Genomic DNA, 25,840 nt, shown 5'->3' with positions numbered 1-25,840 from the left:
TCCACACATGGCTATTGCAGACCCCTTTACTGCAGAATAGAAACCACTAGGTGGGGATAGAGATGTGGTGGGTCATGGAGCTCAAAGGGTCACAGATTTAGATCTGAAAAGAACCTTAAAGGTCTAACCCCATCACTTAATAGATTTAGATGGGTCAAAGCATTTGTCCAGAATCACAATGTCAGTAAATGTGTAAGGCACAATTCAAACTCAGACCTTTCTGACTTTATGCTGACTTGCATAAAGAGAAGGGGGTTAAAAAAAGAGAATTATACGCTACCATTTAGCTACATCCATATGTACATCCATGTATCGTATATGTACATCCATGTTTGCAGACATGCACGTGCATGTAATTTATTTTTTGCATGTAATGTAGAAGTTTAGAGTTTCTTATATAGTTTCCTTTCAAGTTTGGAGTTGTTTGTGGTTGCTGACAACAGAATGTTTTAAAGTAAAAAAGAAAAAATGAAGTAGACCTTTTAGTAAGAAATTGCATCTTGGGGCAGAGTTAGATGGCACAATGGATAAAGCACCAGTTCTGGAGTCAGTGTGATCCTGGGCAAGTCATTTAACCCCAACTGCCATACAAAGAAAAAAAGAAATTGCATCTTGCTTCCCAAATTTTCATTTGAAAACAAAACAAAGATATGAAACTCCTTACTCTTCATCTTTGACGGAATCATAGCAAGAGTCACACATGCGGACCTGGAACTCGAAGCCCATGACTGGGTAAGTGGAGCGCCTGGTACTGCACTTCCCACACACTGCTTGCCCACACTTCCTACAGTGATGCTGCAAGTGTTATGGAAAAAAAAAAAACTCTGAGATTTTACATTTTTATATACACATAATTTAATACATAACATGAATTCTAAGAATCAAATGTGCTTTAAACATTGGACCATTCCTACCTGGAAAAATAATTTGCAAACTTCTTTGTAATGCTTGACTTTAAACATTTATATATTTTTTCTTCTGTATTATTTTTTTTAAGTAATCAAAAAGGGGCCATATAGTGCTAAAGTTAAGAAAATCTATAGATGAGGCCAAATAGTAGAGAAAGATTTTTAGAAAAGAATAAATGCATTCAGAATACCAGAAAGAAAAAAAAAAGTACTTAAAAAAAGATTTTGATGAAATATTTCCTGATTGATATATTGCTATCAAAAAAATTATATGTTTTCAATTTTTAATCTCTCAAATTAAAACAGGAGATTCAGGTAAACTCCACCATCAATGACTGGATTCTATTTACAACGAGTGACTCTTCCCAGAACCACTTTTTAAGTTTAGCAACTAGGTATTGCTACTCTCTACACATACTAGTTGTTAGTAAAGAAAAGCACAATTAAATTTAAATTTTTTTCAGTTAGAAATAGGAGTTCTTTTACCTTTTGAGTACAATACACTGATCAAAAATACTGCTGGGCATGCAATAAGAATAGAGGCTAATTATGGAATGCTAAAGATACTCTCCTTGGTGCATTAGAATGTTTTATATACAGAAGTAATTCCTGAATTGTCTGCTAATCTTAAAATATCACTTCTCTCTAGAGTAGTCTTGTAAGTAACACCAAAAAGTAATTTACCAATTCACACAAACTTTGAACCAGCTTTCCAGAAAGGTATACTGGTAATCTGAGTCAACATTCTATTCTACTAACTGTTATGCCATAGTTCTCTTTTATTGTCCTGACTCACTTTCCCTAATTATCCTGACTCAGTTTCCCTTACTGTTCTGCTCAACCACCCCTCCTTCCTAATCATGATGACTCAGACAAGGAGAAAGACCTTCTATCTTAGGCATCATCAGAATGTTGGGTGCCTCCCCACTCTGTAATCCCAATTATCAAATATCCCTCATGCCTCCCCTCACTCTGTCAGAACCCAGAATGTCAGAGTCCCATTCCCACTCTCAGCATCTTGACTCTGCCCCTGCCCCAAGTGTGAGCCATGTGTTATATATGTCATTGAGAACTCACATTGTTTGCTGGATTCTTGGAGACAATAGTCTCATTCAGCCCAGGGATCAAACCATGGACCCGTTTGGTCCCGGTATATCTCTCCATTTAATAAATTATTAAATACTCTCTAATCTCTATCTTGCCTCAGTTTCTCTGGCATTACATAACCAGTGAAAATTCATACTTCCCTTTAGTGAGTGGCTACTTTCAAAGCTGCTATAGAAATATATTTTAGTATTACATGAACACCTAATTTTTTTATTTTATTTTAAATATAAGTTATTTCTTTAGTCCTTAATTTTAAAGCAAACTGGCCTGTTACTTGAATCATGAGCCTTGAAAATTCTCTAGCGCTTCCAAGAGTGTGGAAAAATTCAGAAGCATCTTAAATATTTTAACTCATATCCTAATATTTTACATATTCAGTAATATATTACATATATAATTCATATGGATAATAGAACCACTTTTAAAGACCACGATACAGTAGAAAAAGCTTTAGATATGGAGAAATAAGAATGTAGTTCAAAACCTGTCCCTGACTAGTGTGAACTCAGGCAGTTCACATAAATGAAATGATTGGCTTCAATGGTCTCCAAAGTCCCTCAAACATCCAAATCTAAGATCTGTGATCATCTCATAAATAACTCTTTTGCAAAAAGCTCTTCCACTTTACTTATGACTATGGGCATCGGAGTTTCTGAACAATTATGTTTTTAAAAGACAAGCTATTAAGGAATTTGGTACTCTAAGTGTGAGGTCACTGCCTTGCATATTAAGATTCCAAATTCCTAAAGTACCCACTCACACAGTTGTTGAACTGAACTAATATTTCATCGATGGATACCAAGCAGCACTAATCACTAAAAACAGATGAACTCAACAAACTGAGGTTCAACATACAATCACCAAGGCAATCAACAGTAGCAAAAGTACTAGTAAAGATCTGAGGTTGGCCTCTTACCTGTCTTAATCCCAGCGTCTTTGTGTCCCACATCTGTTTTATGTTCCAAAAAAAGGGCTGTTCACATTTTTGACAAGAATCACTTTCTAACCACTGAGGAGCCTACACAGGAAAAACAAATAACCTTCAGTTGACTGCTCAATAAGAAATCAAACTACTACAGACATTAAGAAAGCAAAGAGAGACAATGTTAATTGTTTTATCTTCCCATTATCTGAGATTAAATTATGACTTTGCATATTTACATCTTTAGTTCTAGAAAAGGTGTTACTTGATTCCTGCACAGCCCCGCTTATCAGTCCTATGATGTCCAAAACCCATAGCAGATCAGGAAATGCTTCGATTTACCAGGGACTAGAACTGACTAATCAAATGGATCTGAGATCTCATTGCCTTAGGAGCGCTCTCCAACAAGGAAGAGTATCAGCTTCTTTTCCATTCCTCATCTAGTATATATTACAGTCTGCTCATACCCACCCTGAGCCTCCCCATGTGATACCCAGTTTTAATTCTTCAGAAGCAGTTATATTCCTGCCCCTTGCAAAACAGCATTGTCAGTGGCTTTTTATAAAAGGAATCGCTTTTGTTTCCTGAAAATCTTGTAGTCATTAAAAGACTTTGCAATCTTCCCAAACTGATCTATCTCAACTTCCTCCTCCTTTTCTTATATCCAAGTTCTATAGAATGTCTATCCATATACATGTTGAAACGACATTCTTCACCCACTTCCCTCTGTGTCTGGATTATAAGCTCTTCTGAGTGATTACGGAATTCCTACAGGAAGTTCTGCCACAGCCTGGAGCTTGATACACTCCATACAATGTCATCTACAAGCAGAAACATATGAATAATTTATCACCCATAGGGAATTCCTCTCTAACCTGAACTCTGCCTGATTTGCAAGCTATATCTTTTTTTACATTTATTGTATAATTTGTTAATGATTTATATCACTGCTCTGAGTAAAAATAAAAAAAAAAAAATGCTCCCTTCTCATTTCTTTATGTCCTAGCCTCTCTAACTTTCTTCAAATCCCAGCTAACATTCTATTGTCTAAAAGAAATCTTTCTCAATTCCTCTTAATTCTAGTACCTTCCCTTTGAAATTATTTTCAATTTATCCCATACATAGCTTGTTTCTACAAGGTTATTTGCATGGAATCTTATTCACTGGACTATGAGCTACTTGAAAGCACTCACTGTCTTTTTTCATTCTTTGAATTCCAGGATAGTTCCTGACACACAATAGGAATTTAAGAATAAAATAAAAATATGTAAATATATTAGAAAAAATTTTTGTTGACTGACTCTATTATAATTTGATTTACTCTTGAGTGTGTCTTGGTAAGCTGACAACCAGATATTTCATGAATTCTGTAGTTATTTTGAATGAGATTGCTTTTGCTATCATTTCCTATTTGATTTTGTTATTGCTGTGTTAAATTATGACAATTTTTAAGGAATTTTTTAGGATTCTGATGTATTGGTAAAAATAATTAACTGCGTTGATTAGTTTCTGATCTCTAATCCTCAAACTGCACAGTGCATCTCCCATCTTGGTGCCTTTGCATTGCCCATCCTTCATACCTAGAATGTTCTCTTCACTTTTGTCTTCTTATCTTTCTCTAGGAGATAGCTCAAGTATTACCTTCAACAATAAGACATTTCTATATCCTACAACTGTTAGTATCTTTCTACTGAAACTAATTTACATTTGTTAAAATTATATATGGAAAGCAAGTCATATTTTAAGAGACACTGGGTTTTACATGTATATATGATTCCTGGTCTATGTTGTATATGTTTTATAGTACAAATATATACATATATGAGAGAAAGAAAGAAAGAAAGAAAGAAAGAAAGAAAGAAAGAAAGAAAGAAAGAAAGAAAGAAAGAAAGAAAGAAAGAAAGAAAGAAAGAAAGAAAGAACTTTAAGAGCAGTAAACTTTGCTCTTTTAACACTTGGGAATAACAGTAAATGCTAACCTGAAAACTATTTTGGACTATCTATATTTCAACTCTCTAGAGAAACAAAGTTTCATTAGTGCGTTGTTCAATCTCCCCACCTTATCCTCTGAGAACAACCACAAAGATCATTAACCCAACATTCCATCAGTAGACTGACTCTTCTATCTCCCACTTCTTTTTCCCCCCTAAATCCTGATCTCAACAAAGACAGAGCAGTGCTCCCCCTCTATGCAGGTAGTGTTTCATTTCAAGAGTGAGTCTCTAATTCAAGAATGATGAATAGATTTTCTTTCAACCCTCCAGACAGAGCAGGCTCACTAGTAGATGAAATGAGCTCCCAAAGCTTTCCCACATAAGTTTAAAAGCAAACTAGTCATGGAAATAAGACCTAAGTAATCCTGTGTCCAGGCTGGCTCCTCAAGAGGAACAGAAATTCCTCTTTTAGATCAGACACTTATTAGTCATAGGTTGCCCACTTTTCCTATCCATTTTTAGACAACTGTTTTAAGGAGAAAAAAAAAAAGGATCACAAGAGATAAAAATCATAGACAGGAGCTAAGTCTAAAGGCTATTCTTTTATAAGATGTTTTTGTTCAATTTGCTTACTTTCATTTCTGGTTTGAAACTCACTTTTGCACCGTGAAGACATATGAACAATTGAATCATGCAGAACATGGCACAACTCAGATACAGAACTGGGATTAGCTTCTGTAAGTAAAAAGCTAAGGGAATTATAGTTGCAGAATACTTTATCAGCATTTGATATTTTTCCCTTCCCTGTTCTCAGAGACCATGCCCTTCCTTTCATTGTAACCACTCATTCCAGCAGTATTTAGGACCATTGGGAACTCCTACAATAGGTCAAAATCAAGTCTGTCCCAATGAACTCTACTCGTCTTCTCTCAGCTTAGTCACCTCTTCTTTCTACAGGTCAGGTTTCGTTCAAATTGGGATTATTATGAGTTACCTGAGATAAGTGTGTAACTAAATACTCTGCAGAATACTTAGCACATTATTGTGGTATGTTATAAATATTAAGTAAATTGAATTTTTTTTAAAGCAGCAGGATTTACATAGTTCAAATTGTTTTAATTTCACTCTGAATATAAGAGCTAACTCTGAAATTCCCAAATGTGAGCACCTTGCCAAGGTTTGGGACAGCTAGATGGCATAGCAGATAGAGTACCAGTACTGGAGTCAGAAGAATCTAAATTCAAATTTAGCCTCAGATACCTAATATTTCCTATTTGTGTGACCCTAGACAAGTCACTTGATCCTGACTGCCATCCCTGCCCTCCATTTTTTTAATCTATTGACTATTACAAGGGTAGTGTGCCCAAGAACTCAATCTTTTCCCTTCTTCTCTCCCATAAGATCATTAATAAACAATGGTGATAGAAGGATGATTTGTCTTAATAAATAATAGATAAAATAGATAAATTTATCAAGACAGATTTGTCTTGAGCAATTCTATTTCATGTACATAAAATCTACTTTTTCATAAACTAAATATATTACATCTGCAGGGCTAAACTAAAAAGAAAAAACGGATAATAAAAATGAAGACAAAGTGGCCTATCTCTATAATGACCCAACAGGAAAGTGAGAGACATGATTACTGGTGGAAACCATCCCCAGCATAGGACGATCTGCAGCGCCCATGGGCGTCCCTGTGGGGAAAGATCTCCACGCCGCCTACTTTGGGGGAGTTTCTCAAAGATTTCATAAAAGACAGGACCCTGCTATTCCCTAGCACACACAATCCTCCCTTTTCCTTCATGATGTCTTTGAGGACAACCTCTACTGAGACAGTGAGATAGAGGCAGCCAGGTGATGTGCTAGAGAGAGTATGGGACTTTGAGTAAGACAGTCTCGAGTTCAAATCCAGCAGTAGACACTGCCTAGCCAGCCATCTAATCTCCTAGCTTCAGTTTGCCTCCTCTGTAAAATAAGGATGACAGTACCTACCCAACCCCCCCCACTCCCCAACTCCTTCCCCTCCATTCCACCCCCCTCCCCCATCCCGGCTGTTGTGAGGACAACATGAAACATTTACAAAATACTTTGCAAATTTTAAAGGGCTATGCAATTGCTTATTACTATCTTCATCATTATAATTATGGCGCATACACCATTCAAATATCCTCAACATCTTTTTCTGGGGAGGAGCAGAACATAGGAGGGGGCCCCTCTCACCTCTTCTCTTCGGACGTCCATATTCCAGACAGCGATCCCCCCATCGGATGAACAAGACACCAGCTGTCTTGTGAGTGAAAGGTAACAAAGAGACTGCACCCGGTCACTGGGAACAAAACACACCATAGTAAAAGGGCAGCTGCTCCCCCAGCCAGGCCGGTCCAAGACCTGAGTGTGAAGCCACCGCAGGCAGCCACCATCTTGACACCCATCTAGATGAGACAGCCCCCAAGATACAGAGGCTTCAAGGGGAGCTTTGAGATGAGGGGCCCTGCCCTGACAACCACGTGCTAGGCACACAGGAGACACTTTACAGATGTTGACCAACTTGAATTTTGCAAACCAGTAGCTAAAAACTGTTCGCTCCTTTGACTTAGTGGAAAAAAGACCAGTCTTCTATCCAGAGAATTCAAAGAAAAAGAGAAAGTACCTCATGTATCAACTCATTTATAGGAGTATTCTTATAGTAGCAAAAATTGGAAAATATGGGAGAAATGTTCATTAGGGAATGGTTACACAAATTATGGTACATGAACATAACTGAGAAAAAATAGCAAAAAAGATGGATTCAGAAAAACCTCAGACTTTTAAGAATGGATGCAGAGTGAAGTGAGCAGACCCAGGAGGCCAATTTATGCACTGACTACAACATAGTAAACAAAAACAATTCTGAAAGACTAAAGATGTCTGATTAATGCAATGACATTTGTAATTCCAAAAGACCAATGATAAAAAATAGGCTGCTCACCTCCTGCCAGAGAGAAGATTGACTTGGGTTACAAAATGGGATATACATTTTTAGACATGGCCAAAGTGTGAATCAGTTTTGTATGACAGGAATCAGTGGGTACAAGGGAAGTTTTATTGTTGTTTATCAAATGGGGGAAGGGGAATTGGTCACGGGAAGATGATGAAGCATTAATACCATACATACAAGAGAACAGAAGGCGGTGCGGAGGGAGATACAAACAAGCAAGAAAGCTTTGGAATTTAAATGTTTATTATGTTGTTAAAAGAAAAAAGGCTATTTATGATAGAGCTTCTCAGTTATATATGCCTTTTTTCTGTTCTTTGTATGCAGAAATGCCCAAGTAAACTGTTGTTTAATAAGTGCAAAATAATAAAAATTAAAATTATTTTTAAAAAGCAGTAAATATTTCTACTTGAGAACATGAGATGAGTTTCAAAATTCTCAGATTCATGCACAATGGCTTTCCAAAATGAGTACTACTGAAGTATTTAATGTGGAGGCAAAAAACTCTTCTGGTTATGTTAACCTCAACCAGAAAGGCTTAGATAAAAAAAAGAAATAAGAAAATGAGATGGTCCTGAAGGGTGTGGGTAAACTTTTTTTTCCTTTTCAATATTCTGGTAGAAACTATACAGAAACTATACTATGAAATATAGTGAACAATAAGTTCCATTTCTCTTTCTGTCAGGCACTGGGAAAACGAAGGAAAAAAAACAACTCTCAATCCTTCCTTAAGGCTCATAAGAAAAGCCCTCTGGCAAGGCTAAGAATTCACCTTGTGTAAAAGTATTGTAGGACAGCTAGGTAGTGCAGTGGATAGAGCATCAGCCCTGAAGTCAGGAGGACCTGAGTTCAAATCCAGCCTCAGACGCTTAATACAGTCTAGCTGTGTGACCCTGGGCAAGTCACTTAACCCCAACTGCCTTTAGGGGGGTGTTGGGGGGAAGGGGAGAAGTACTCTAGAATTAGAATCTTCACATTTTAGAGCTAAAGTTCCTAAAAGTTTCCCTTAAAGGTCATGTCATCTAATCTCAATTCAGAGTGTAAGAGGTCCAGCAAGGGAAGTCAGCTGCCAAGGTCCCAGAGATCATTAATGGCAGCACTGGAGCATGGGCCATAGGTTCATACCTCTCTTCCCTATATCATGCCTTTGGCCAAGAGAGCTTTTCTCCTGTTTCTGCTGTTTGATACTCAGCCCTTCCCTTTCTTCTCTACTTTTTTCCCCTGAAATCTGGCTTTTGACTTCATCTCTCAATTGAAATTGTTTTCCAGTCATCAATTTTCTCAACACACAAGTGAATGGTTTCTTCTCAGTCCTAATTCTCCATGACTTCTCTGTAACATCAAAAACAGCAACCATCTTGTTCTCCAGAACCCTGACCTCTCTGTATTTTCTGTCATGCTCTTGTCTAATTCTGGAATAGGGTACACACTGGAATGGGGCAGTCAATCAAGTTATTCCATTAGTATATGTTTCCTGGAAAAGTACATGGACCCCCAAACTTTCCTTCAAAGATTAAAACAAGTCACCTACTGATGGCCCTGAAGCAACAGCATCCGGCCTTTTCTTCCCCCAATGTCCCACATGATGATGCTGTTGTCAGATGCTCCTGAGAAGAGTAACCGTTGGATAGGATCCCACCACAATGAAGCAACACTGCCTGTGATAATAAAACATTTGCATTCAGTCATGCTGTGACAGCTAAGTTATACAACAAAAATGGAGTTCCCCCACTGGGTAAGTGAAAGGATCCTAGGCCTCTTCTTATGAGTTATAAGGCAGGAGATGGAAGTTCCCAAAAAAGAGAAAGAGCAATGGTTGTAATGACTTACTTCCTGAACTCTTACACAATATGAATATTTAAAAACATTTCCCCCTAAATTTGACCCAGAAAAATCAGGTGTTTTTCATTATAGACAACACCAAACAATGACGGAACTTATATCAACTAGTCATAGCCAATAGCAACAGCAACCTCATTTTGCCAAATCCAACACCCCACACTAATAGCACTAATTTCCCCCAGTCCTTTTTTCCTCAGCAATTTCTTTCTTTTGGATGTATTTCCAGTGTCTTCTGGAAACAGATGTATTCAGGAAAGATGTAATTAGTCCAACAATAAGCTTTTAAGCACTAAGGACTGTGCTAAGCACTGACAATACAAAGAAAGGCAAAATCATGGTCCCCAAGAACAATATTCATTTTTTTCAAAAGTTGTTAATTCTTTACCTATAACTCTAAATTCTCTCAAATTCAAACATGACTACAATATTTTTAATTTAGAGATCCTATAAAAATCATGTTTTGTAAGGTTATCCCTTTCCAAAAAGGGATAGTTTGAGGCCGCAGTGGATAGAGCACCAGCCTTGAAGTCAAGAAGATCTGAGTTCAAATCCTATCTCAGACACTTAACACTTCCTAATTGTGTGACCCTGAGCAAGTCACTTAACCCCAATTGCCTCAGCAAAAAAAAAAAAAAAAAAAAAAAAAAAGGGATAGTTTGGTACTAAAGGATACTCTTTATTATGAATTTATTGCATCAAGCAATTTCAAATCCAACTTTTAGAGCCCTTACCACAAGGCCTGCTTTAATACAAGTCCATAACATATTAAAGAAATTTCCAAATGCCACATCTTTGTAGAAATTCCATATCCACTATTTAGCTTTAATCCCTGAGATTTGTTTGATATGCATTGTCTCTAATAGTATAATATACAATCCAATCTTCCTTACTGACTTGAATCCTAAAAAAAAATTAAAAAACAATTTCTTCAAAGATTTTACCTTTATTTGCATAAATTTTACAGTGTTTTTGAAAAAAATGTGATCAAAAATAGATAATGCCATTAAAAAAGAAAATATAATTTTAAAAAAATGTAAGAAAGGGAAACTTCCTATTAATCCTCCTTCAATTCCAATTAATCCTTTGGAATCTATAACCTTTAGTCCAATGGTTCCTAAACTTTTTTGTGTCAGGGTTCATTTGGGCTGTCTGGTGAAACATATGAAGCCCTCTTCAGAATTATGTTTTTTAGTGTATACAACAAAAATATATTATGTCACAAAGAAAATCAATTATGTTGAAATACAGCCATCAAAAACTAAAAAAATAAATAAATAAATAAAAGTTTACACACCACAGGTTAAGAATCCTTACACTGGTCTAGTCAAAAGTTCAAATTTACAATTAGTCATTAGGAACTAATATTTGGCATAAAGGTCAGAGCCTGGGTTCTGAAACAAGGTAGAAAAATCTATGTGAAAATAATTTACCTTCATGTCCTTTAAGAGTTGTAATAATTGAAGAGGTGTTTTGCTCAAGCTTTAGCAGTGTGATTTGCCCAGAATAATCTCCAACAAAGGCATGTTGAGTATCAAAGTCATATCTGAATAGAATTAGTCAGGGACAAGTAATGAAATTACTATTCTCAAATTACTTCTTTAAAAACAAACCACTGTCAACTTTGGTCTTAAAGCTATGCAGAAGAAAAAATAAAGAGCAGATATATAAAAAATTAAAATTACAACAAGTAATAAGACATATAAAACAGATCTGCAAAGCTCAAGTTTCTGAGCCTACATTTCCTGCAGGTGTGTACCTTTTCTCACATATCTTGAGACTGGAATTAGCTTTTTGCCTGAGGCTTTATCTAATAAAATTCCTCCCTCTGTTCAAAGTCCATTCAAGAGCACTGTCTAAATGTAACCTTTCCAAGCATATATATCAATATATATATATATCACATCCCAAGTTAAAAGTCTTCTTTCTCAGATTTCTCAGGGCTCTGTCTAGATCTTTCTTTATTCATCTCTCCCTCTTCATCCTATCACAGTTAATTATACATCATCTCCTGTTCAGTCAGTCAATAAGCATATTACTAATAATGCCCACTATGTTCTAAATGCTGTGTTACAACACTGCGGATACAATGAAAAGAAAAAGACAGAAGGTAATCTTGAGGAATTCAATCTAAAGCAGGGTTCCTCAAACTTTTTAAATAGGGGGCCAGTTCACTGTCCCTCAGAACGAAAACTTTGTTTTGTGGGTCTTTAAATAAAGAAACTTCATCGCCCTGGGTGAAGGGGGATAAACATCCTCAGCAGCCGCATCTGGCCCGCGGCTGTAGTTTGAGGAACCCAGGTCTAAAGAGTCTAAATATGCAAATCACTATGTACCAACAACACCTGAACAGGATAATTTGGAGATAATCAAGGAAAGGCATTGGGATCAAAAGGTTATTGGGAAACGCTGTGATTTGAAACAGTTATGAGAAAATACAAAGTTCAACTGATTTATAGTGAAGGAGAAAATCTGTAAGTATCTAGGAATTCTCCAATAATTTTAAAATTCAACATATGATGGCCAAAACTTGGAAACATTTTTATATTATGAAACCAGACTTTCAAACTGCTTGTTGAAGGAAAGAACAACCTTTCCAATAAGGGAATTCAAATTTCTTAAAGGATACTGCAAGCAGGAAGCCCAAGAAGTGAAGTAGTGTCTCCCAAGCATATTCCCACTCCGGGTACACATCCAGCTGACACACTTGTCGTGACCTGTGCTGATGATCCATTCAGCGCCCAAGCAGAACATGACAGCCGACACCCGATTCTGATGAGCTGTTGGAGCACAGAGACAACAAGGACTCTTTGGGTTAGGAGCGCCACCATTCCCTGCAGAGGCGAGGCCCAGTTCCTCCACCTCAGCCCTGCGCTGACACTCTGCCCAGACACCTCATCTCATCGCCCTCCATATTCTATTCCTACTCAGGAATATTTGCAGATTTCAAATAGACCAAGGTTTGCCAGCACATCATGGGCTCAACAGCCTTTGACTCTAAGGTCTCATCCACTCTGTTCCTGAAAAGGGTACTAAGCAGCCTTCCTGGATCCAAGATAATCAGAATCAACAAAATGTTGATGATTGGTACCTTTGCTATAACTGAAATAAAAGGGCCGTGAAAAAAGAAGACCTTAAACACAATACTGTGCATAGGTGCAGGATATTCTCTATATTCCAGAAAGGCTTCCGTCATGCTTATCACAGGTATCTTGTTATCTTTAGATCCCTAAGGTCTTTTCCTCTAGAACTATCATAGAACTTGATATAGTGATATATATTTATACTCTAAGTACTTGACAAATGCTTATTAAATGAATGAACCCAGAAATATAGTTAATAAAGTTAGCAAATGATAGAAAAATCTTTTAACATTATTTCTAGATATATAGGCACACAGAACAATCCTGGGTTAATCTATTAACTTTAGTATCTTTCTAGAACTTAGATCATATCAGATATATCTTTAAGAAATTATATCAACTTCTAAGATATGAATGAAATCTTCTGAAAAATGAAAGAGGTAATACTGTTGTTATTCATTTTATAAAGAAGACAACATCACCTGAGATAGTAATTAGAAGAAATGTGATTATCAAAATACATGAGAAATATAATAATTAATAATGTAAGGTAAACATAATATAAAAAAGAAATGATCAATATATACAGATAAAGTCATCTAATTATCCTGAGACACTTCCCAAAGACAGAATTTTAGAATAAAGTAGGAAGCATTCTTCTAGATCCTTTCAAAAGATACTTGCACAAATGATAACTGAGCAAGTTGTAACCTTGCTTGGTTATAAAGTTTGTCCATTTATCCAAAACTGAAAAATATTATATCACTTTGGTAAAATGAAAAAAGAACACGTACCACTGACACCCTCCAAATTAACATTATTCCACCATTGTTACATTATCTTATTTTAAATATAGCCCAAATGTTCAGTTGCCTTAGGAAAGTTGTCCTTATGATTAAGATTATAGAAAGATCTTTCCAGATTCCTTAACTCTGTCAATTCATAGAGGAAATATGTGGTCAAAGAAAAAAGTAAACTCTAAATCCATCAACTATAAGCATGAACTTTGACAAATTCATAAGGATTATTGTCTGAATGACCCAATGCTATGTTCTCTCCCAGAATGGGTAATCTGAATATGGTTAAATCTGGTGTTGCTTTGCAACCCTGGTCTAAATTTAACTATATACTTTCTCTCTTAGGCCCTAAGAGAATTATATGGGTTCATATTTTCCCTAACTTCTGACATAAATAAGCAATTTTATCTTTAAGAAGTACCTGAAAACTGTATAAATTGCATCATGAAAATCATCATGGGCCTAGAGTTTCTAGACCTAAAAGAAATTTGGGGAGTATGAGAATTTTTTTAAACCTGAAAATGGGATAACTACCTCTGTTCATTGTCTATAAAGTTAAGGCTTTTAATTAATGAATATATTATATCTGGTAATAAGCTGAGAGTGGGAATGGGAACATGGCAGGAATGAATTGTCTTTTCTGAGGGCTGATAACCTCCTCAATACTTCCAATAATAACCAAGTTATTCAAGGCAAAAATTTCATTTGGATAACATGCAAGTGGTACTCCAAATTTTAATTTTTTTTTTAAAGAATAAAGCAAATAATTGTGCATATGGTATTACCTGGGTAGGTCTTAACAAAGTTCATCTTATTAAAATCTTCAGAGACATGAAATTCCTATAATTGACCACAGTAAATAAACAAGTTATATTTTTAAACAAATAATAAATTTCAGAAAAAAAATACAAATATGGCCTATGAAACAATTTTTATTAGAAACTATTATTTCTAATATGTATCATTTTAGATGAAAATTTTCAAACCTAGAATTCACAAATTTTTAATGTTTTGACAATGATTTCAATATATCTGGCTTCCTTTATAACCTTATGTGTTTTATTTGATGCATTTAAACAAATTATTGTGAAGCCATAGATAGGCTTCACAACATGGCCAAAGGTGTAACACAAAAGTCAAGATTCCCAGGTCTAGTGAGAAAATCAAGTAACTATCCCATTAATATATACTATGCTCTAATGTAGAAAGCTAGTCAATCTTTTTTGAGCGTGTCCTTCTACTTCCTCTATACCCAAAAGGTGTCATTTATTTGTCCTATTGTTTTGGCTATACTGAAATGGCCCAAGATGAATTAAATAAATTACACTGTCAAGAGTTGTTTCTAACAAAGTACTTTGCTCATCCCCATCCTTAAAGCACAGAGAAGGTAAACAGTAATCCTTATAAAAACTGGGGAAATGCAACAAAGGAGTATAAGAAGGAAAGCTTCAAATTAATTGGATGAGCTTGATCTTTGTATTCTCTCACAAAGCTGGCGTGAACTACTAATGGACCAAATTAAGGAAAAAACAATTCTATCTTTTTTCCAAAAAAGATGCAAATAGTTTAACAATCTACATACCTATCAATGACAATATATTAAACTTTGGAAATTAATTACTTTTGATAAAATAGGGGGTGGGGAAGGACCCTCATTGTGCTATTACACTATTCAGTATAAGACAGTGCTACAATAAAGGCAATTGATAATTTGTCAATCTGACTTACACAAATCTTTTCTCTTCAGGGTTTTTACAGTTTCATAGTTACTAGCAAATCCAAACCCACTATCCTATTGGTTTCTTTTTTTTGGCTGCTCAATAATTATATGGGAAAGACAGAATACTAACTAATACCTTTACACAGGGATAGATATTATTCTCACTTTTAATAATGGAGAAACAAGAACTTTGACTTCTAATCCTGAAGGATTTATGATTCCAACTTAAAGAAGCCTAATGTATAAATAGAACAGCTACCTCTAGGATTACAGTTCTCTCCTGAGTCTTTCATATGAAACATGAGTCTTTCACATGAAAGTTTCTTGCCTAGAGTCCCTGCTTCATCCCTGGGGCCAGACACATTCCTCCGACCCAGGCAACTGCCTCTCAGGATTCAGGATTTAGAATTACTATTAATATTTTGTCAGGTATATTAAGAGCAAAATACATTTCTAGGCAGGTCAGGAAAACTTCAAATTACAATTGTTTCTACAAGAAATTGCATTCTAAGTTCCTACAGAGAAACTTTTGAAATACATCCATTCATAAATGGAGAAAACTCTGTAATAAAGTGAGAATATTTTTGACAGTCGGAATTATCTATTTGACAATAATAATTTTACATTTACTAAAATTAATAAATGTTTGGAGGCCAGAATAAAGAGAATTTGTGATACAGACAAAATCCAATTTATCTGCATTTAATATTCTTAAATTTCCAAAGTTACCTACCATTATGGCTCCATTATCCTGGCCCACAAATATCCTTCTGCTATCATGATGGTAAGCCATAGTTGAGCAAGGAGCTGTCAAAAACCCAAAGACATATTAATAACAGAGTTAAATGAGTCATTTCACATTTGACATGTTCTAAATAGTTAAACTAAAGGCAAATGAGAAAATGCTTAAGAATAATTAAATAATTTCAAACAGAAATAAACTTGTTTTCCTCCTCTGAAGTATGGTGGAGATAGTTCAGAAAACTTAAAAACAACCTACTCTTTTTTAAAGAAGGCACACAGTTGTATGATACAAACAGAAAAAAATATATATATACACATATATATTTTTTAGTCAAATTATTTATTAAAATATAGACAAGCTATATATATACATATAATAGTGGTGGGGAGCAGGGTTTTTCATTCACTCCTATTTACCTCTCTATGGCTCTGCAATTGACTTATTTTTTATATGGATTTTCCTTTTTTTTTTTTTAATAGTTTAGAAAAAATATATTTTAAAAAGCAAACTTTAAAGTCTCGTAATATATCTGTCGCTTTTAAAAAAAATAAGTCTACTCAGAGTCCTAAAACATCTCTTTCAAAACTTAGCTCAAGAGGCAACTAGTTGGTGTCGTGGATAGAGCACCAGCCCTGAAGTCAGGAGGACCTGAGTTCAAATCTGGTCTCGGATACTTAACACTTCCTAGCTGTGTGACCCTGGGCAAGTCATGTAAGCCTAATTGCCTCAGCAAAAAAAAAAAAAAAAAAAGTTAACTAATTCAAATACTGTTAAGACTATAGTGCTAATCTTTCCTTATTTCAAGTTGCATCTGAAAGTTATTTTGGCCACGGACACTGTGATGTTGCAAAAACATATGTGGACTACATATGACGTGAAGAATTGGTAATGTCTAGATTTGCCAAGAACAGTCTAAAAAGTGTCCTGTCTGAGACCAGGCACTTACCAGCTGTGTGATGACCTCCTAGTGATATTGAACATCTCTAAGTCTTAGTTTCCTTATCTGAAAAATTGGCATCATAACGTAGCTACCTTAACAGGGATGTTGTGAGGATCAATGAGATATTTTGAAGAATCATGTAAATGGAAGTTATTATTTATTAGTGGGTGGCTATCAAACAGCTGGAATTTATATATATTCCCGTTTCTTCCCCTCTTTGGGGCTTAGATTTTTTTTAAATTCACTTAGTGGCCTTACCACAGTTATGTAACTGTTTATTAATACTTCGCCCAGCCTGACATTTGTTTATGTTTTGTCATCAGAGAAGCTGCCAATTGAACATGCCACAAGAAAGCAACCATTAGCACATATATTCAATCCAAGTAGGATGAAGGATATTTGCCAGTCAACTAGAATCTATTAAACTCCTAAGATGATATTTTCAGATCAGACTGTCACTGGAGCGATATCTGTTAGGCAGTCAACAAGCAATTATTAAGCACCTACAATGGGCCAGACATGGTGATGAACTCCTGGGGTACAAAGAAAAGCAAAAGACAGAGCCCAGCATCTAAAGCAGGAGGCAACATCAAACAATTATGTACAAGTTAGCTGCCAAACAGAACAATCAACAGAGGGCAGTACTAGCATGAAGGGAGACAGAAGTCCTCTGGTAGAAGGCAAGATGTTAGCCGTGAGTCAAAGGAAGCACAAAGACAGGAGACAGTGGCGAGCTGACTGACAGAAACATCTGGTGAAACTGTCTGGAGTCAGGAGGTGAAGGAACAACCAAGAGACCAAAGTCAGTGGCTCGCAGCATACATAGTGGGGACAAAGGTGGGAGGGGAGGAGAAGGGGAAAAGAATAGGCTTTTATTAACATGTTAGCACTATGCTGATTGATTATCTAAGTTAGGATGCAGGGATGTCTTCTGTGTGAAGTCTCCACTGGGAAAACCTACCATTCAATATTTAAAAAGTAATTTTATTAAAGCTAAGTGCTTTCCAAATATTATCTCATTTTAATTCATGATCTTCACAACAGCCATCGGAAATAGGAGTTATTATGAGCCCTATTTTCCAGCTGAGGAAACTGAGGCAGAGAACAATTAAATGACTTGCTCAGGGTTCCACAGACAGTACCCATAGACAATCTGAGGCTGTATTTAAACTTAGATTGCCCTGATTCCAGGCCCAGCATTCTATTCATTGCACCACCCAATTGCCTCTTATGAAAGGGGCCAGATTTGGAAAGGTTTTTAAATAGCAAAGAAAGGTTTTTACATTTCATCTGGAAGTGAAAAGGAGTCCCTAGAGTTTATTTGAATAAGGGGACTGAAATAGTCAGATTTGCTTTTAGGAAGAATAATTTGACTTAGTATTATTAATATGAAATACTATTGCCTATCATTATTTTATAATATATGTTTTGTAATATAATTTTATAAAAATGGTAATATGACTACTTTTCTCTCCATCCTAAGGAACTACTTATACTATACTATACTATACCATACTATACATGCATGTATAGCCTGGGCTGAACTAGTAGTTAGAGGAGATCAGAGTTCAAATTCTGCTTATATACTTCTGAACTGTGACCAAATCACTTAACCTCGGGGAAACTGAGCTTCTTTCCCTATTGGTATACAAAGAGCATAATAATAACAACACTATCAATGTTGTTATGAGGATCAAATGGAATAAGGCCTATAAAATGCTTTGCAAAAGTCAATTCTGTTTAGAAATGTTAGCTATTGCAATAATTATGTTAGACTGGGAGAAAAGCAGGAAGACAAATCTGTCTTCTGCTTACAGTGGAAAGTAAAACCATCTGCCAAGAGAGTGCTTCCTGAAGACTTGGCTGTCCAGTCCTACACCTTGAGTGCCCTGGGTTAGGACCAAGTCCAAAGCTGCCTGTGACAGAAGACGATGGCAAAGTTAGATAAGCAGAAATGAGTAGGGAGTAAGGGATGTGGACTTAGAGGACCTGTGCTTGAATTTTTCTTTGCTGTCGGATTTTCGTGATCTGCAATAATCATAACAACTACTAGCATATAGAGAGCAAAGTACTTTGCATATAAGTAAATCAGAAGATTAAGATTTTCCTGTTGTTCTCCTCATTTTAAAGATGAAAAATATGGGGGTGATTTGACCTGGATCCCATAGCTAGTGAGCATCCATGGTAGGTTTGGAGAGGGTCTCTTGGCCCCAGGTCTATCACTCTATCCACTGCACCCCATCCCTGTGAAAAGTAGAGGTTCATTTCTGGGGTCTCTTCATGTCCTAAATTACTGTAATAGATTGTAAAGTGAAGTGTAAATAGATTAAGTCATTCTAATGAGCATGGATTTCAGCTTTGAGGCCTAAATGAGATTAGGCCAAGATTCCAGAAAAGAGACAAACAAGCCTGCTCAGACCTTGGAGCCCCCAACTTCTTGGAGCCAGTCAGAAAAGCTTCTGTGGTTATATTGTAAGCAGAGCACATCCTTGTAATGTTCATACCATGGATATATGTCCCACCACTATGTAAACAGAAAAGCAGGAAGCCAAGTGTGTAGCTACAGGATAAGCTGAGGGGCAGTTCTATTTTGTAGAGCAAGCTTTACTTTTGTTTTCTAGAAGTGCTGTTCATATTCTTCTCTATTTCAGGCCTGTTTTCAGAAATTCATCTATCCAGAATAACCATTTAGTCTCAATGAATGTATGGCACAAATAAAAAGTAGGAACTCACCAAAACAGGCAATCATCTTGCCAACAAACACAAAGCTTCTCCCCAGTGCAGAGGACAAGAAATAAATCTAAGATAAGAAGATCCAGATCCAATCCAACTCTCACCTCTGCTAATAACACCCAAAGTAACTCTGGGCCAAGTCACAGTCACCTGAGGCTCTTTCCTCATCATTCAAAGGAGAGAGGATTAGACTAGATGACCTTGGAGATTCCTTCCCTAGTTCTAAATCCTAGAACCCTGTGAGAGCTTACATGGCTGATTGACCCACACTAAACACATGAAAAATAAAGGTTTAATGAAAAGAAACAGGTGAAAAAGAGAAAGAAGGCATTTGCTTGGGAAGGAGACTAGAACTAAATATTGAAATCTGTTTAAATTTTTCCTGTCTTTTTAATAAAGTCTGGAATTACTCTTACAAGCTCAACTTTACTCTAGATTATTTAAGATTTACCCGAATCATAAAAATCTAGAGGATGATCTATGAGTCTTCTAGTGCAACCTCTTAATTTTATTGATGATGATTCTAAGCCAGGTCACATGTACAGACCAAGATCAGCATTGAGATCTAAAACCAGTCAAGCAACCCTCATAAAAAAAATGCAGGCCTTTCTTATTCCTGGAAATACTGTGAACAAGTGGGTCAGGGGGTATACCAGGCCCAGAGTCAGGAAGACATGAGTTTATATGTGGTCTCAGACACTTACTGATTATATGACTCTGGGCAAGTCACTTAACGTGCTTCAGTTTCCCCAACTGTAAATTGGGGGTAATAATAGCACTTACTTCCCCATATTGTTGGGAAGATCAAAGGAGCTAATTATAATGTGATTGACAGATTGCTTGACACATGGGAAATTCTGCATTTTAATATAATATTTTAAAAATGCTAAAAAGTTACCCCTCAAAACAGCCTTCAATTAAAAACCAAAACTACAAAGCATCTGACATCTATAGATTGGCTATTTCCAATACTGACTACCTAGGTTGTCAGGACCCAGTCAAACTGGGAAATGTTCTCAGATTCAAATGACATTAGGGCCAGCGTTTAATGCTCTAGAAACTTTCTGCTGTGCTCGGGGCCTCACTAAAAGATTATGTGGACTTTTCTATCAAAGCATGCACATGTAAGGGAATAATCTCTTCTAGGCCTCTGATTAATGAAATATTCCCCAAGTTTACTTTACAACTAAACCTCTTTCATATCTGAAAACAGGAAATTATTCTGCCTCATTGAGGCTAAGTCCCTCATCTATAAAATGAGAAGCGGAGAGGGAGGAGTGTTACATGACTGGTTCCTTCCAATTCTAACATTCTATCACACACTAAGTGAAATATGTGAAAGCACAGTGTCCCTATTTTTGTAACTACTGTGCAGCCCAGCAAGTTAAGTTCGAGGGATTTCAATTAACGAATATATAAGAGAGGTAAATGAACAACCAGACTTCCTATTTTATGCCGAAGCCCTATATTAGTCTTTTCAATCCCAAAGTATCATGTTAGACCCCAAGCAGCAAAGTTTACTTACATGCCATTGTGTGATAAATGCTGGGCCAGTACTGACCACTGTCTCGTTTTAGCCATACCCGGATTGTTCTGTAAAGACAGAGAAAGGAAGGTGAGTCGATAGTGATATACAAAACAGTCTCATTTCTTTTTGTTCTAAAAATCCCTTAAGGTGGAATGAAAGAAATGGAGAGAAGGGGGTTCTTGAATACCAAACTATGAAGGTTGATCTTTTTTAATACCTAAGATATTATTGTAAAAGTATTTTGATATCTGGCACATAGTGAGCGCTTAATAAATACTAGCCGCCTAACTTTATCATCTTTAACCTTACCTTAATAATGCAGTACATAATGATTATGCATAAAAATTGAGTATTCCTAAAACAGACTACACATTTGTATTTTCTGCTTGTACTAAAACCTGAGGGAGATGCCCTCCAACATTTGTCATTATTTTTTCCTGCCATCTTAGCCAAATTGAGAGGTGCATAGTGGTAGCTCAGAATTGTCTTAATTTGCATTTCTCAGATCAATAGTGGTCTAGAAGAGCACCTTTTCATATGACTAGAAATGGTTTTAATTTCTTCATCTGAAAATTGTCTGCTCATATTCTTTGACCATTTATCAACTGGAGAATGTTTTGAATTCTTATAAATTTGAATCAATTTTCTATATATTTTAGAAATGAAGCCTTTATCAGAACCCTTGAATGTAAAAATTTGTCCCAGTTTACTGCTTCCCTTTTAATCTTGTCTTTGTTAGTTTTGTTTGTACAAAACCTTTTTAAGTTAATATAATCAAAATTATCCATTTTGCATTCAATAATTTACTCATTATCTTCTTTGATAACAAATTTCTTCCTTCTCCACAGATCTGAGAGATAAACTATCCTTTATTCTTCTAATTTTCTTACAATATCACTCTTTGTCTAAATCATGAATCCATTTCAACCTATAGGGTGTTAGGTGTGGATCAATGCCTAGTTTCTGGCATACTAATTTCCAATTTTTCCAGCAATTTTTGTCAAATAGTGAGATCCTTTCCCAAAAGCAAGGGTCTTTGGGTTTATCAAATGCTGGATTATTATAGTCATTAACTATTCGAACATCTAAGTTTTAATAGAAACACCATAGAGAGATGGTGAACTCTGATGTCTTTTAGTCTTTTTTTAGTCTTCCTTTTCCTTATTTGTGTATATGAGAGACAGATGAGAGAGACAGAGATCGAGATAGAAAGTGTTTGTGCACATCTGTGAGCACACACACACACACACACACACACACACACACACACATACACCACTGATGTCCGAGGTTTTTGAATTTTGGAGAGTGTGAAATGAATGGGGTTTATGTTGATTTTATTATTATACACTTATTTCACTGTATATGTGTGTATGTTTTTTATATACACACATATAAATTATAATTCTAAAAAATAAGATTGAGCTTTTTTTTAATATCCTTTAAGAAAATACCATTCTGAATTTTAAATATGATTTTTTGATTCCCTACAAGCTGAGAAGTAACAAATTAAGAGCATTAATTTTCAAAGTTCAGTCAACATATCTAAAAAGTATTACTGGAATGGAATGTAACTAACTAAATAGATTATAGCTTTTTTTCTTCCACTTTATGGTAACACAACTACAATAATGTTTTCATAATTTAATGGAGCCTAGAAAAACCTAGTAAGATAAGGTTTAAGTGTTTACTGATTATAAGAGGAGATACTGAAAGCATAAACTATTTAATCACAGATATCCTTAAGAGTGCCAAAGAAAAATTCACTACATCAGAATCTGAAGCAAATAAATTTTAAGAATATGCAACCCTCTTTGTTCAAATTCTATGGTCATTAAGCAATGTTCTTCAATTTGGTCTCCTGAATAATCTACCCACCAGTGAACAATGCCCTGTGAGACTGACCACTGACCAAGGCCAATAATCTTGCCAATATACATACAAAGACACTTTTTCTCTTCTCCCCTCCTTCCCTCTTTCCCTCCCTCTCCCTGCCCACCTTACAGCATCTTTCTCCTTGTAAACCACATGTTCTGCAAGGGAACTTTGCCTGCCTTATGGTGTCATAATGTAGAGGACATACGAGATCCTAACCACCAGCACCCCAGATTAGTTTTTAAAAATTACTAACAAAAAAATTTTCTAAAATCACTAACATAAATATGTTTAGACTTGCTTGGCCCACAAAAAGAATAGAACCCAGGTAACCAAGTTGCTGTTCTAATTCTGTTTTTAACAGATCCTATGGCTAAGCTAAAAAAGACTCTATTTATAGCAGCCTTAGTATTCCTAACATAGCTTAGAGCCAAAATTATGGTATATAAGCTTTCTTCCCTCTGATCCTAATTGCCAAATAGTCACCCATGCTATTAGGCCCTTCCACTTTGGAGAAATAAAGCTCTGTGCAAATGTTCCTGATGTGGGTGATGTAGATACCAGGTGAGAGCAGGCACCAAAAATTGGGATTCGGTCATGTGAAGAATTCACAGTGGTCATTCTCTTTGGCATAAGATAGATTTATTTAGGGAAGAGGGTATAAACAAAATGAAGGGATACAATAGACACTGGGAAAGGTAAATATGAAAGAGTTGGGAGAGTATGTGAAAGACAAGTTCCTCACAAATAGCCAGTAGAAAGGGAGCACACCATGAAGTTGGGGCATGTTCTTAAGCTGGGAAGCTAAATCCTGAAAGAGACTTAGACCCTAAAAGAGTTAATTAGCTGTAAGGAGGAGAAGTGGGGTTGGGAAGCATGGTCGAGTTGGGGGAGACACCACATGGCAGGGGGAGGAGAGATAAGGAGAAAGACACCATGAGGCAGAGTGCCATGGCACTGACCCAAAGGAGGACAGCCACTATGGGATGGCCCCTAAGCAGATTTTATAGGGAAAATTTAACCTCAGGGTCATGACTGGGCTTTCTGACAGGGTATGGCAAGGTGAGCCTGCTTGAGACCCTGCACAGGGTAGGTCTCAGGGGTTGGACATAACTTGGATTTCAGGGTGGATGACCTCCGTAGAGGGAGGTTTCTGATCTCTTTTAGTGCCTTCTGCCTCCCTGCCACAGAGATTAATCTTCATCAGTTTCTCCGTACAATCTCTCAACATTGAAGACCTCATCACTCTCACTCCAACTTGAACCAAATGTTCTCCGGCAGCAATAATGAAGCTTTTCTCTTTGACTGGAAAATGGCCTGAGCCATTCCTTCCTGACAACTCCCCACTTCATGACTTCTGGCACCTCCTCTCTGGGTTGGGAATTAAGAATGTGAGCCTCATCCCACTCCCTTGGGTGGATACTAAGACTACATGGAGTTGGCCTGGAGCAGCTCCCTGAGTCTCAACGCCTGTGCAGAGCCCTGTGTACCCTGATGATTGGAAAAGTATCCAACAGCTCCTTGGACAAAGCCCACCCACTATTTGAATTTATCAAGAATACAACAAAATCAAGCTTTTTTAATCAGGGGAAGTGAATGGCAGCTCCAAACTGGGCTCACAGAGTAGTAAGGCAGAGAGTGACTAGGCCACAGAAGGGAGGGGTAGGGCATCTCCAGTTTCATAAAGAAAGCTGTTTTGCATAATGAACTTTTGTTCATTTTGAACATTTTGTTCATTTATGTCCATACATAAAGAAAGTTTAGGGATCTCAGGAGGGGAGAGTTTGAGAGACTTACAAAATAGAGGCTGAAAATGGCAAAGTCTGGTCAATCCCAGGCAATTCACTGGCCTGGAATCAGACCAGGTCAGCTTCAAGAAGTTCTTATTTAGTCACAAGGCTGACTTTCCAAACCTCTATCTAAACAGTCACAAGATCTTATTTTCCCTCTTATTTCTCGCACAGAGACCATCGCTATTTCAGATACTCAACATTTTATTCCCAGATTATAATGAATCAGCTTGCTAGTGATATCCTTGATTCATCTCTTCCCCTCTAAATCATCCCTCAGAGTAATGCTACCAAACTAATTTTCATAAAAAGTCACTTTCAAAAAGTCATGCTGTACTTACAGCTTTCCATGGATCATTTCAGCTGCAAGATCAAATCTAAACATTGCTTCCAGTGTTCAAGACCTTCTACCTATGAGACTGATTATTCTCCAATGGCAGAGCTTATTTCAGTTAGGCCTCTGTCCTCTCCCACATACTACCCTCATGCTATCAACCCTACCTCAGAAAATTGGAACTGGGAATTTAAAATTAAGGCTATTCCCCAAGATGATAAATTCCAGTGTAACAATTTGATTTGTACAGACTAGACAAATGAGATCGCTGCCTGAGGAACATTAACTACTACCAGTGCCTGTTTTGGAAACAAACTCACACCCCCACTAGACCTAATTCCTCCATCCATCCAGCCTAACACCCAATAAATAATAGGTATTCACATATTTGCCTTTGTTATTCCTTCATTTTCCCAGAGGATCACAACATCAGAGAGGTGATAGCATGACACGCAAGATACCTGGTAGCAATACCACGGTCCCCTTCAAGATTGGGGACAAACCACAACCTCTAGAAGTAGGAATTGGAGCAGCCAACTCCTGGGGGACCCAAAGGGCACTGGCCACCTCCTCCCTTCCTTCTTCTCTCTCCTTTTTCTTTCTTTCTC

General features: G+C 36.6%; 1 protein-coding gene across 1 annotated transcript in view; it reads right to left on the bottom strand.

The window, feature by feature from the left end:
* The window catches only part of WDFY1 (WD repeat and FYVE domain containing 1), a 50,295-nt gene that overhangs the window by 6,515 nt on the left and 17,940 nt on the right, over positions 1-25,840 (bottom strand). The window contains exons 2-10 of the mRNA XM_051983450.1: positions 21,231-21,298; positions 16,021-16,094; positions 14,353-14,407; positions 12,317-12,467; positions 11,121-11,233; positions 9,380-9,506; positions 7,095-7,200; positions 2,932-3,033; positions 665-795 (exon numbers count right to left, since the gene is read on the bottom strand). Of these exons, the coding sequence (XP_051839410.1) occupies positions 665-795; positions 2,932-3,033; positions 7,095-7,200; positions 9,380-9,506; positions 11,121-11,233; positions 12,317-12,467; positions 14,353-14,407; positions 16,021-16,094; positions 21,231-21,298 (927 nt within the window). The remainder of the gene's footprint in view (positions 1-664; positions 796-2,931; positions 3,034-7,094; positions 7,201-9,379; positions 9,507-11,120; positions 11,234-12,316; positions 12,468-14,352; positions 14,408-16,020; positions 16,095-21,230; positions 21,299-25,840) is intronic.

Source organism: Antechinus flavipes, chromosome 3 (genome assembly GCF_016432865.1).
Source record: "Antechinus flavipes isolate AdamAnt ecotype Samford, QLD, Australia chromosome 3, AdamAnt_v2, whole genome shotgun sequence".
Classification (NCBI taxonomy): Eukaryota; Metazoa; Chordata; class Mammalia; order Dasyuromorphia; family Dasyuridae; genus Antechinus; species Antechinus flavipes.
This window is presented reverse-complemented; position numbering and strand designations above follow the sequence as displayed.